Consider the following 13,948-nt stretch of genomic DNA (forward strand, 5'->3'; position numbering starts at 1 on the left):
CTTTCCTGCCTATGCAGGGGGTCGGACTCGATGATCTATTGAGGTCCCTTCCAATCCTAACATCTATGAATCTATGAATCTATGAATTATACAAGATCATTGGTAGCTGTTGTCCGTCCTTCAAAGAGAGATAGGGAGTATTCCTCACTTGTAAGAACCTCCTTTATCTGAATTTAACTTAGCCTGGTGTGGCAGAACAATAAGAAGGCAATGTTAGTATATCTTCCAATCTTCCCATAGACTTACCTGCAGGGAGCTGCTCTCCAGGGTGCCTGGCTGTGTTCCTGGCCACATGCATGAGTGTGGGTGTGCACATGCACGTGGCACCTCCTGTGTCCTGCTCCCAGCAGCTCCTTTCAGGCTGGAATGCTGCTAGCCTGCAAAGCTGAAACCCTGCACAACACTGCAAATCTGGGACAAATGCTGTCCTAGAGTCACGCAGTCCGGGACCAGGATTTGAGGTTCCCATTCCGTGACTGTCTTGCCCAATTAGGGACTAGTGGTCACCCTAGTATGAAAGCTAAAAAAGGCATCTCTGTTTAATGGCTCACTTGGGATTCAACAATGTGATGGGCTGAACACCTTCAAGTCCCATGGCTTAAGGGGAAGTTGAAAGCTTGCAACACCTAAAAAAATTGTGCTTTTACAGGGCAAAGAACAACTTACTAAACCAGATGTAAGTTTTTAAAAGAGCAACAGGTTAAGTATTCTATAAAAAAGAATATCTGTATGTATTAATCAAAAGAGCACATACACCATACAGTATTCAATGCCATAGAAAAATAGAAAGGACAACAAAAACTCTAGAAACTGTAGATGCTGTTAGAAGGTTCTAATCCATCTTACATGCTTGGAGTTTGTAGATGGGCATTTAATATCTATGTATGGTAGAGATAAACACAAGATCAGCAAGCCTGACTGGAAAATCAAGTAGCTTATTTTCACAGTTTGCCATCTTAAACACATGAATATTAAAATTAAACTTTTTTTTAAAAAGCTAAATAAGTACTTACTCCGTACTTGTTTAACAACAGGTTTCATAGGTTCGAGCCAAATCTGGAAGTATGCAAAGTTAACAATTAAAATTCATATCTATATGCTGCATGAAATACAAAACAATTTCAAATGAAAACAGTACATACTAAATGAGTTCAGCAACTTTTTCCATATAGTTAAACAAATATACTTAACTATGGGTTGAACTTAAAGTAGGTGTATTTCAAGACACAAAAAACATATATCAAAAAGCATGAAGATTAAGCATACTGCTATAAATCTGCCTGGTCAAAGTAGGTAAGAAGTCACATCAGCAAGGACCAACCAATATCACCGGTGCTAAAAGAAGTGGGCTTGGCAACAATGCAGAAACCACCCTGCACCCACAAGTTAGAGTTTGCAGAATTTGGTCACTTCATGCCTCCAGATTCTTAGTTTTACATACACAGGGGAAATCTGGGACAAGGTTTGTTTTTCATTTTTTTTACCTCTTGCCTTGTCTATGGGGGATAACATGGAGTTTGTTTCAGGAATTGGACTTCACAAAGATTTCCACACTTATTCGTGTGATACAATAGGAAAGCATGATCCTTAAGTATGTGCTCTCATGTTTCTTTCTGTTTTAAGAAAAGAAACAAATATGCCACTAATAAAATACTTTGTGCACATTCATTTTTCAAGATGAATTACTGTGAAGTTAAGTGACTTTTTTAACTTGGTCTCTGTTGGCTACATTTGCGTCTGAAAGAAGTTGGGGGTTTTAGCTAGCTCACAAACTGCTGACAGCAACAATCTGGAGGCTTTGCATAAGAAACAGAAACCCAACTATATCTGTGCCTGCCCCAGCACAAGAGGAACATTTACTGGTGTTGTTATAAGCCTTCTCTAGTTTCTGATCCATTCTGAACACTTGTGAATTGGAAGGCTTAACTGAATGAAGAAAAACTACACTAAAGAAGGTTCTGGGAAAATAAGCAGTAGGTCAGAAATCATGCTGCCTTATTTGCAAGGCACAACATAATAAACTAGGGTATTGACAGAAGGATTAGAGGTGAACAGAAGGATTGTATTCATGTGCATCTATTCTCAGAAGATAAAATAACTCCACTGTCTTAACTTGCGCTCATGTACGTGTAAACATTTAGCAAATTAGATGCTTTCCCCCTGGAGAAATGCACTGAGGCCAGAAATGCAGCACATTGAAACAAAACATTACATAGGTATAACATGACCGAATTAATGTTGCATTGACCCTACATTTTGAGCCAGTTTCATTTTATAGGGGAAAGCATCTTATGTTTTATTTGAATTTTCTGATAAAAAAAAAATCAATAAATAATGCTAAACAGGTAGACAGCATAAACAGAACAAACCTAGAAAAATGTCAAGAAGCAGTGTAGAATATGTATGCCAAAACTATGGCAGCGTATACGAATTATAAAAGAACAGTCTCTGTCTTGTCAATATTTCCTTTTAAAAGAAAACATTGGTAAAGAAGTCATCCAAAACACACTGAAGCACTGATTCTCAACCTTTCTAGACTCAAAGCATCACTTAGAAAATCCCACCTCTTAGCTTTCACTTGCTTTTGATTATGCAAAAAGCACAATTGTTTTTGCAAAGTACTCAAAAGACCACAGCAGGTCAGAATGGTTTTGACACCAGGGATACCTATTTGAAATCTCTGGGTTTACCTTGTGAATCACATGCAGGTGCTTGCACAGCTAACAGTGTTAATATTAAACATTACCTTGCATCACCCTTAAAAGGATCTCATGGCGTCCTAGGGGGCCATAGTTCCCTGACTGAGAACCATTGCTCTGAAGTTTCTAGTGAAAATATTGGGAAAGGAAAGAACTGGAGCTCAAGCAACCCCAACAATACAGGCAGAACAAGGAAGGAAAGAAAGGGGCTCTTTCTTGCTGAGACAGAGCATTTAATTAATAGAATCAATCTTCTCTGATAAAAACAGAAGCATCATCAACCAGCTAATTTTTGTAGGAGTAGAGTTTGGAAGTTCATTCAGATTCCTTTATGTATTTTTAATTTACATATTTCTGGAGCAGTAGGTTGACCTGATAGGTCACCGAGTCTACATTCTTCAGAAAAGTTACATGGGATTCAAAACTACTTCCGACAGTCTAGTAACAGCACTCATTCAAGCCTTATTTACTGTGAGTAATTTATCAGGAACTATTACATACCCAGTATGATTGGATGTTCTGGAACTCAATTCCAAAGTAGTCGGACTCAATTAAATTTAGGTGTTTATAAACTTCTGTCAGCACCGTCTGGCCATAGCATTTTGACTGGAAGAGTAAAAAAAAAAAAAAAAAAAAAAAAAAAAAGCAGCATAGTTAGATTAAGTAAATTACCTAGAGTTTTATTACAAGACAGGAAAGTTTTAAGCTAGGGCAGCTCCAGTTCAGCCCCTGACCTAAGTTGTTATCATCTTAGGGCTGCTCAAATACACAATGATTTGCAGTAGTCTTCTGTAGGGTTTTATATTGACAGGTGTCACAACAGTGTAGTACTCCATGCACTTGCCTATGTTGGGGCACTAGAGGAGGCTAAGAAAGGGTGACCAAACTGGCTATGCTGAATGAGGGCTGCATATGCACATGGAAAGCCTCAATTGAAAGTACAATTGGGATGTAGTGGGGGCAAAGGTAAGACTTCCAATATGTATATGAACAGATTCAAAGCCTGCTGGTAAGACACCACTTAAGTCCCTTGTTGACCACAACTAGAATTCAGGCTCTGCAAATTCAAGAAGTCCAGGAAAAAACAAAACATGGTGTAAAAGTTAGAAGACCGAAATCAATTATACACATGAAAAAGGCTAAGGTTGGATCTTTATTTAGCTCTTTCTCCTGGAACAGGACCTGTTCCTAGGAGAAGGCCCTTCAGGAACTCCCTACGTTAGTGCATCTAATTTGCACAGAGGAAGCTCCATATTTCCTCATCCTTACACCTTGCTAACAGCTCCAACAATACAAAAGGGAGAGATAAGAAAGGAAAAAGGAATCAATAGTAGCTGCTGCTCTGTAGCAACTGAAATCTACTTCTCATCATCTTCAGAGTCTATCACTCACACAAGCCAAGGAACACCTTCCAGAATCAAAGTAAACTTACTGTCTAAGTACACCAGAGAGGATCCACTTCCCCCATACACTCCAACCACAGACAACAACTACTTGCCTGCATTGGTCAGAGGATAACATACTTGCCACCACACATCTTGGCTAGGGACAGAAGTTACACATAAACCTATTTAAGTGATCAGAAACTGGCTTAAACCTGTAACAGAACATAAGCTCAGTACACCTAAGACAATTTCAAAATGGCCAAAACTGGTTTAAGATAAACCTGGTTCAATGTAACCTGGCTGAATGTAGCATCAGACTTAACTGATTTGGGTTCAACTGGTTTATGTAACTTCTGTCCCAGACACCTTCCGGGTTTAAGTTAAACCAGAATACTCCAGCATCCCAGCATGCTCTGCAGCCCTGGGCTGGACTGTACTCTCTGCTTCATAGAGCAGGGCTGGCCCTGTCCTTCTTCTCTCTAGTCTGAGCAGAGGCAGGGGCTGGCCAGATACATCCCGGCATGGCCCCGTTAAGGGAAAGTGGGCAGGGAAGGGGTTAATTCTTCCCTCCATCCCTTCCCCCACCCCCCTGCAGCCAGCAATCGGGGTCTGCCTGTCTGCAAGTGAGGGGCTGAGCTGGAGGTGGTGGCTGGGGCTAGCAGACCCCAGGTGTGATGGGGGCGGGGGGGAGGAGAAGAGTGCAGAAGGAATCTATGATTCAAACCCCTCCCCTTTTCTATGATTCTGCCCCTTTCACTTTAACAGAGGCATGCTGGGACAGCATCTGGCCATGCCCCCACCCCTGCTGCTGGAGGGGCAAGGGGATGGGGTTGGGGAGCAGCCTCTGTCAGGGTGCCCAGGATGGGGTTTATTCCCTCCCTCTTCCCTGTCACACTAGCAGGGACTGCAGCTGTTTCGGTATAGCCTCGTTAAAGCTAAGGGGACAAGGAGGGAGTTAATTCCTCTCCCCCCACACTGGGCACTTGCTGCTGCGGGGGAGGGGGGCTCTGTGCAGCACTTGGGGGACTCTTCCCCCTCCTCTCCCCTGCCGTGGGGCAGGGCAGGGGGTTCTGTGCGGCACTGCCTGCCTTGGCCCAGCCTGGGTGCAGGGAGCAGCTGTCACTGAGCCACAGCCGTTGGGGGTGGCACTGCTCCCGCAGCCCAGGCTGGCCCTGCTCATCCCCAGCCAAGATAGCTGCATGGCTGGGCTGGACCATGAGAACAGTGCCCTCCCCAGCAGCTGCAACTCAGTGACAGGGAAGTGGAGCCCCGTCAGTGAGCACAGCCTGGCCCGGCATGCATGGGCAGCAGCTGGCTGGGCAGTGGGCTACCCGGGCTGGCTCAGAGGTGCCACAGGGGCTTGTGCGCCTGTGGCAGCCCTTGTGGCAGGCAGCTACCAGGCTCCAGGCCCGCTGGCACCTCTGAGCCAGCCCGGGTAGCCTGCTGCCTGGCCAGCCACTGCCCATGTGTTCTGGGCCAGGCTGAGCTCGTAGTTGGTAGGGTAGGGTCAATCAACCCCAGCAAGGTGATTATTTAATTTCCTTTTGAAGACCCCCAGGGTAGGAGCAAGCACCACTTTCTTTGGAAGTTGGTTCCAGATCCTAGCCGCCCTGACTGTGAAGTAGTGCCTCCTGATATCTAGCCTGAATCTACTCTCAGTCAACTTATGGCCATTATTCCTAGTTACTCCCAGTATTGCTCGGGGGGAACAGGGACTCTCCCATTGCCTGCTGGTCCCCCTTGGCCAGTTTGTAGATGGCCACCAGATCACCCCTCAGCCTTCTCTTGTGGAGGCTGAACAGGTTTAGGTCCCATAGCCTCTGTTTGTAGGGCCTACCTTGTTGCCCCCTGATCATGTGAGTGGCCCTCCTCTGGACCCGCTCGTAGTTTCATAGTTTTAGGGTCGGAAGGGACCTAATAGATCTTCTAGCCCGACCCCCCGCCAGGGCGGGAGAACAACCCAAAAACACAAACAAAACCACTCACCCTAAAAACAAAAACGGGACTCAAATGAGTCCAGCCAGGTAAGTATCCAGCCTCTTCTTAAAGATCCCCAGGGTAGGGGCCAGCACCACCTCCCTTGGAAGTTGGTTCCAGCTCCTAGCCGCCCTGACTGTGAAGTAGTTTTTTCGGATGTCCAATCTGTACCTCCTCTCCATCAACTTGTGCCCATTATTCCTTGTTATGCCAGCAGGGGCTAGGGGAAACAGCGTCTCCCCCAAACCCTTCTGGTTCCCCCTAGTGAGTTTATAGACGGTCACCAGGTCCCCCCTCAGCCTTCTCTTGTGGAGGCTGAATAGGTTCAAGTCCCGCAGTCTCTCACTGTAGGGTCTGCCCTGTTGTCCCCGGATCATGCGGGTGGCCCTCCTCTGGACCCTCTCCATGTTGTCCACATCCCTCCTGAAATGGGGCGCACAGAACTGGACACAATACTCCAGCTGCGGCCTGACCAGCGTCGCATAGAGGGGGAGGATCACCTCCCTGGCTCTACTCGAGATGCACCTGTGGATGCACGACAAGGTCCGGTTAGCCCTGCCAACCATGACCTCGCATTGTCGGCCCATGTTCATCTTGGAGTCAATAATGACACCAAGATCCCTTTCCGCCTCCGTGCTCTCAAGTAGGGAGCTCCCCATCTTATAAGTGTGCTGCTGGTTCCTACTACCCAAGTGCAGCACCCTGCACTTGTCCGTATTGAAACGCATCCTGTTCCTGTCTGCCCACCCCTGTAACCTATCCAGATCCTTCTGCAATCTCTCTCTCCCTGCTAGCGTGCTCACCTCCCCCCAAATTTTGGTGTCATCAGCGAATTTAAACAGGTTGCTCTCCACCCCAACATCAAGATCGCTGATGAAGACATTGAACAGCGCAGGGCCCAGGACCGAGCCCTGAGGGACTCCACTACCCACCTCCCCCCAAGTCGAATATGATCCATCCACCACCACCCTCTGAGTGCGACCCTTCAGCCAATCTGCAATCCATCTGACCGTGTAGGCATCTATGCCACAGTCGCCTAGTTTATTAATTAGGATGGGGTGAGAGACGGTGTCAAAGGCCTTGCTGAAGTCCAGAAAGACTACATCCACCGCGACACCTGCATCCATGGCCTTTGTGACCTGATCATAAAAGGCAATCAGGTTGGTCTGACATGATCTCCCCCTAATAAATCCATGCTGATTGCCCCTGAGCATCATCTCGGATGCCGGCCCATCACAAATGTGCTCCTTGATGATCTTCTCAAAGAGCTTCCCCAGGATTGAGGTAAGACTGACGGGCCTATAATTGCCCGGGTCCTCCCTTTTCCCTTTTTTGAAGATGGGGACCACATTAGCTACCTTCCAATCGTCTGGCACCTGGCCCAAGCACCACGATCGCTCGTAGAGCCGTGCCAGGGGCCCTGCAATAACCCCAGCCAGCTCCCTCAGCACCCTGGGGTGGAGAGCATCCGGACCCGCTGACTTGAACGCGTCCAGCCCCTCCAGAAGCTCTCTAACCCGGTCCTCCCCAACCTGAGGTCTGAAGGCGATCCCCTCGCGTCCGGCTTCTATCACAGCAGGGAAGTCCCGGTCCCTGCACAAGAAAACGGAGGTGAAGAATTGGTTAAAGAGGTCCGCTTTATCCTCTGACGCAACCACCAGATTGCCCCGCATATCCTGCAGGGGCCCCACATTACCCGGCGCCTTCTTCATCCTCCCAATATATTTGAAAAAGGACTTTTTGTTATCCTTAATCCTGGACGCTAATCCGAGCTCTATCTCCGCCTTGGCCTTCCTAACAGCCCGCCTGCAGGCCCGAGCAGAGGAGGTATACTCCTCTTTGGAGATTACACCCCCCTTCCACCGGGCGTACGCCACCCTTTTGGCAAGCAGGCATTCCCGGACACCCTTGGTGAGCCAGGGGGGCTTCCGGACACTCCTGCCCCCTTTGCTTCTTGTCGGGATGGACACCCCTTGGGCCCCGAGTATCGTTTCCTTAAGGAACGACCACTCCTCTTGGACGCTGAGTTCCTCTGCCCTCAAGGACCCCAGTTCCTCTCCCACTAATCTCCTCATCTCACTGAAGTTGGCCCTCCTGAAGTCTAGGGCCACCACCTTGCTGCGGGCCCTTGACACTCTACGCTGGATGGTGAATTCCAGCATGCGATGATCACTATTGCCCAGGTGGTCAAGAACCTGGAGGCCTCTTACCAGGTCGTCGCCTGTGGCCAGGACCAGGTCCAGCAGAGCATCTCCTCTGGTGGGACTGTGCACCTCCTGAATCAAGTGGAGGTCCTGCAACTCGGCCAAGAACCTCCTGGAGCGGTCCGTCCCGGCTGACTGCTCCTCCCAGCAGATGTCCGGGTAATTAAAATCGCCCATGACAACTACATCCCTTGCTTTTAGTGTCTCCGCAAGCTGGCCTGAAAATTCCCTGTCCAGCTCCTCCTCTTGATTGGGGGGTCTGTAATAGACCCCCACCGTCAAATCCCTCTCGCCTTGCCCCCCCTGGATCTTGACCCAGAGCACTTCAGCTTGCTCGATGCTGTCCACATCCCTCCTGAAGTGCAGCGCCCAGAACTGGATACAGTACTCTAACTGCGGCCTGACCAATGTCGCATAGAGAGTGAAGATCACCTCCTTGGTCTTGCTCGTGATGCATTTGTGGATGCATGACAAGGTGCGGTTAGCCTTCCTGACCGCATCCTCACATTGGTGGCCCATGTTCATTTTGGAATCAATAATGACTCCAAGATCCTTTTCTGCCTCTGTGCTGACAAGGGAGTTCCCCAGCCTGTAGGTATGCTGCTAGTTCTTCCTCCCCAGGTGCAATACCTTGCACTTGTCAGTATTGAAACCCATCCTGCTCTCATCCACCCACCCTGCTCTCATCCACCCACCCTGTCTAGATCTAGTTGCAGCCTGCCTCTCTCCTCTAGCATGCTCACTATTCCCCATCCGCGAATATGAACAGAGGGCTTTTCACCCCCTCATCCAAGTCGCTGATGAAGATGTTGAACGCGCGGGCCCAAGAACCAAGCCCTGGGGGACCCCACTGCCCACATCCCTGCAGGTCGAAAATGAACCATCCATCACCACTCTCTGGGTGCGACCCTTCAGCCAATTTGTGACCCATCTGACTGTGTAGGCATCAACGCCACAGTTGTCTAATTTCTTAATGAGAATGCAGTGAGAGACAGTGTCGAAGGCCTTCCTAAAGTCCAGAAAGACTATGTCCACCGCGACACCTGCATCCAAGCATTTTGTGACCTGCTCATAGAAGGTCACCAGGTTGGTTTGACAGGACCTGCCTCAAATTAACTCATGTCAGTTGCCCCTAAGCATGATCCCCCCTGCTGGTCCCTTGCAGATGTGCTCCTGGATTATTTTCTCAAAGAGCTTCCCCAGGACCAAGGTAAGACTAATAACGGGCCTGTAGTTTCCTGGGTCCTCCTTCCTCCCTTTTTTGAAAATGGGAACCACATTGGCCCTTTTCCAGTCCTCTGGCATCACACCAGAGCACCATAAGTGCTCGTAGAGCTGTGCCAGGGGTCTTGCAATGACCTCTGCTAATTCCCTCAGCACTCTGGGGTGGAGATTGTCAGGACCTGCTGATTTGAACATGTCTAGTCCCACCAGAAGTTTCCTGACTAGGTCCTCACTGACCCTGGGCCTGGCAGCGCCTCCCCTGGGTGTCAGGGATCCCAGTGTAGGGGATGCCCTGGTCCCTGCTCAAAAATATGGAGGCAATGAAATTGTTAAAGAGGTTAGCTTTGTCATCTGGTGTGACCACTAGACTTCCTAGCGTATCCTTCAGAGGCCCTACGCTACCCGGTACCTTCTTTTTGGACAGGGCTCGGCTTCCCCGTAACTAAGCTGTAGCCACTGGGGAGGGCCCTGCCCCTTTGGCCTGGTCCAGCCATGCAGCTGTTTGGGGCCGAGTGGGGCTAGCCCGTGCCACAGGGGCAGGGCCATCCCCAGCGGCTAAGGCTCAGTGACAACTGCTCCCTGCGCCCAGGCTGGGCTGTGCTGGGCCGGGCCAGGCCAGGTAGTGCCGCACCCTTCTCCCAATCCTGCGGCAGCGGGGAACAGGAGGGGGAGTCCCACTCTGGGGTAAGGCAGTGTTGCACAGAGCCCCTTTTCTCCACCCCATGGTGTGGGGGGGGAGGGGCAGGGGGAGGAGGAGGAAGGGGAAGAGTCCCCCTCCAGCACTGCACAGAGCCCCACCCCCCCATGACAGGGAGGGTGGAGGAGGAGGAAGAGAAGTCCCCCTCTGAGGCCAGGAAGTGCCACACAGGGCCCCCCTCCCCGCCCCGCAGCAATGGGGGACAGGCAGGAGAAGGAGGGAGAAGACTTCTCCTCTGAGTCCGGGCAGTAGAGATGCCTGCCTGGATTGCTCCTGGCTGTCAGGGACCCGCTGTGGCGGGCAGAGCTCCCTCCCTCCTCCTCCACTGTCATAGGGATGTAGCCATGCACCTGTTTAGCCAAGCTCCCTCTGCCCCCACCCACTGAACCCTGCAAACCAAGGTGGGAGTTTAAACCCTTCCTCAGTCATACTTATGCCTGCCAGTGCCTAGCCATGCCTCCCCCACCCCCTCAACTCAGCTTCCCTGTGGAAGGGGTGGGAGGGCTGCCCTAGTGCCCTGGGGTTCTGGCCTCAGCCACTGCAGGCATGTGCTTGCATTTCCAGAATGAAAAGGGAATGTCTACCCACTTGCAAACCAGTTCAATCTCTGCAGGGTAGACTAACCCACAAACATTGAATCAATTTGGGCTTGGGCTTTTTGAATGTCTGTCCCTAGCCCTTGATGCAGGGTTACCAAGTATAGAAACTAGTAATTAAGATATAAAGGCAGGGTACAAGCACTAGCAGCTGAAAAAATGCAGTAACTGGGATGGTGCCAGGGGAATGGCATTAACATTTGGGGATAATGAGAGTATGTATAAATACATATTTGAAGGAATGAAAAGAAAGTTAAAAATGGATTATTAGAAAAACGGAACATAGTGTGTATGGAGGAATATTTGAAGTGGAACATTTGAAAAAATACTTTATTCAAGTTCTGGCAGCACAGGGCCATTCTGTCACTTTGTAAAATGTAACATTATAAAACAAACAACACAAGCTTCTCCCAACCATCCATATGAATTACCTTCCAGTAAAATAGTTCCACTTTTCCCACATTTCTTTGTTTTTAATAATCATGTGCAAAATTCAATTATGGCAATTAGTTTGTGCTTCAGTCTGCATTTCAGCTGGTAATCCTGGAACTAGGAACAACAGTGACACATATGCCCTCAATACATTCTAGTAACTTGGGTTCATTACTCCAGTTTTCTAGCTGAGTACCTCAGGGTTATTATTTACTTGAAAAGAAAAAGAATCCAGATGCTCACAAGCTTTTACTTTTTCCATTAAAACAGCAAGTTCTATCAGTAGGTCCTGTAACTAACAGCTTCTTCTTGAAAATATGCTTGCAATTCCATTTTAAAATGTTAATATTTATTTAGTGTAATAAGCATGCAAATAAAAAAACCTCCTTTCCAAAGAGTTTGCAATGTCAGTTTAAATCTGACAAGTGTACAAAAAGAAAAAAAAAGAAAAGAAAGAAGGGAGAGCAGTTTGGGAAAATGTGCTTGCTTGGATTGTTGAGGGTTTTGGAATATTTTAGTTGTGAAATATTCAAGAGTCAAGACTTCCCCAGTCCCAGTTTTCTATTTATTGTATTGGGAAGTTAACCCAGAAGCCTTATGAAAACACTTTGTCAGCTGTGACTACTTAATTGATCATATCGGTAAGCTGTACAGAAAATTGGGCAAGAGTTATTGCAGGTAACAAAAATGCAGAGGCAAGAATACACCATCCAGTCCAACCATCTGATCAAGATAGAACCATGTCTGTCTTGAGCAAGGGATTGGTGATAGTAATTGATAAACATTTTTGTTTGAATGTCTCATGCTTGCCATAGAGCAGTCCACCCTCTAAAATTTAGAGAGAGATCACCAGGGATCCTGGTTTTCTCTATTTAAAAATTCAAAATTCTCTGATAAAAACCCCAACTTTTCTGATTAAAACCCTGAAAAACCATGTTTTTTCGTGATTAAAATGAAGCGCCACTATATACATAGGTATCAGTTAAACAAAATGTTTTATTGATATATTACCATTTTAAAGCAATTTGCGAGCATACCAGTACACCTCAATCATTATAATATGCTAAATTCTAAGTAAATTCTAAATATCTATAAATGTTGTTGTTTCATTTTGGGGTTTTTATCATGGAAAATCAGAGCTCCCAGTGCCCCTTTGCTCACCAGGATGTGGGTCCAGCTGAGTTGTCCCCCCCACTGCTTTATGGTGCTGAGTAGCTCTCATATGCCAGTGCCCTGCCCATGCTGTTGCCCCTCACTCCCAATTCATATCCCCCCAGCCCTGCTGGTGCCCTTTACTCCCCACCCATAGCCCCCCCAACCCTGCTAGTGCTCCTCACTCCCTAGCCACAGGTCCCTGGGCCTTGCTGGTGTCCCGCATTCCCTAGCCACAGCCACCTACCCTCTCCTCAGCCCTGCCAGAGGGGGCCCCCAACTGCTAGAGCTACGGGGCCAGGGACCTGGGTTTGAAGCCCCCTGGCCATCTGCAGCAGCACCCAAGTCCTGTCTGCCACCCGTGGGAGGTGGTGGCTGCTGTGGCACAGTGTGTGGAACCCGGCTTCCCCTCCCCCACAGGCAGCACAGCTGGAGCAGAGCCCACTGGGGAGGGGTGGATGTGGGCTTCCTGCCGTGGGTTTGGGCTCCCTGCCCTGCTGCCCTCCCACTGGGGCCTCCACATCCCAGTAGGCAGGGCCCGGCATGGCAGGGCAGAGTGGGGTGAGGCAGGGAAGCTCAATGCCGCTGCCGTGAGTTTTGCATCGCCATAACAAAATGCCCCCTGCCTACGACCAGCAGTGAAGGGCACAACTCCATGCGGCCACCCCAGGGATGCCTTGCTTACCATGGCAGCATGAGGCTCATGGTGGCAGGACCAAGCTTCCCTGCCCCACTATGCCCTGCCGTATTGGGTCCCACCCGCCAGGCTGCAGAGGCCCTGGGGGAAGGACAACAGAATGGGGAGCCTAAGCCCAGAGCAGGCAGCTCCTACCCTATGCACAAATCTGGCGGGGTATGAACCCCCCATAGTCCCCCGCCACCCTCTGGACAAGCTGCCTGTGGCCCTGTCTCACTTCCTGCAGCTGCACATTCTGGCCCCATGCCCTGAGCACCAAACCGGCACGGCAGCAGCCCCAGCCCTAGCCCCAGCCCTGCCCAACTCCCTCCCTCACTATGAGGGCCTCAATTCCCATCCCCCTCCCCAGACTTACCTGCTGGTAGCTGCTCTCCAGGCTGCCTGGTGGCCTGTGCTTGGCGCCCCCTGCCTGACCACTGTCCTTCCACTCCCCCAGCAGGCTGGAACTCTGCCAGCCTGCAAGGGGAAAACCACTGTTGCCCAAAGTTTTTCTCCTTTAAAGGAGAAAAATCTGGGTTTTACCATGTTTTTTCATGGTGAATGAAAAACCCAGACCCCTAGATATCACCAAACTGAAATCTAGTAAACTGCAAAACAAAAAAGTGGAAAACACTAAGATACGGAATCTTTTGCCTAAATCTCTCTCATTTCTTTTATAATTTCTAAAATCTTCCCTAATCTGACTTTGTGAAAGACATCAACTCAGAAATTAAAATGATTAATTTAATTGGGCTATGAAGGGGAAGTGTCAGATACACTAAATGACAAAAAAGTGCTTTTAAAATATTTTTAAAAATGAAGAACGTAGAGAAAAAGATGTCTTTTATTTATGACAATTTTGAATATGATTTGCAACTGAAAGACATAAAAAGCTATTCCATTCCT

General features: G+C 48.6%; 1 protein-coding gene across 5 annotated transcripts in view; it reads right to left on the reverse strand.

The window, feature by feature from the left end:
* FARP2 (FERM, ARH/RhoGEF and pleckstrin domain protein 2) overlaps positions 1-13,948 on the reverse strand; it is a 144,687-nt gene that overhangs the window by 84,626 nt on the left and 46,113 nt on the right. For all 5 annotated transcript variants that reach the window (XR_003096484.1, XM_025216980.1, XM_025216981.1 and 2 more), the window contains exons 2-3: positions 3,201-3,305; positions 1,014-1,056 (exon numbers count right to left, since the gene is read on the reverse strand). Coding sequence is in view for 4 of the 5 variants with exons in the window: in XM_025216980.1 (XP_025072765.1) it covers positions 1,014-1,056; positions 3,201-3,305 (148 nt within the window). In the remaining variant the exon portion in view is untranslated. The remainder of the gene's footprint in view (positions 1-1,013; positions 1,057-3,200; positions 3,306-13,948) is intronic.

This window comes from Alligator sinensis, unplaced genomic scaffold (assembly GCF_000455745.1).
Source record: "Alligator sinensis unplaced genomic scaffold, ASM45574v1 scaffold863_2, whole genome shotgun sequence".
NCBI lineage: Eukaryota > Metazoa > Chordata > Crocodylia > Alligatoridae > Alligator > Alligator sinensis.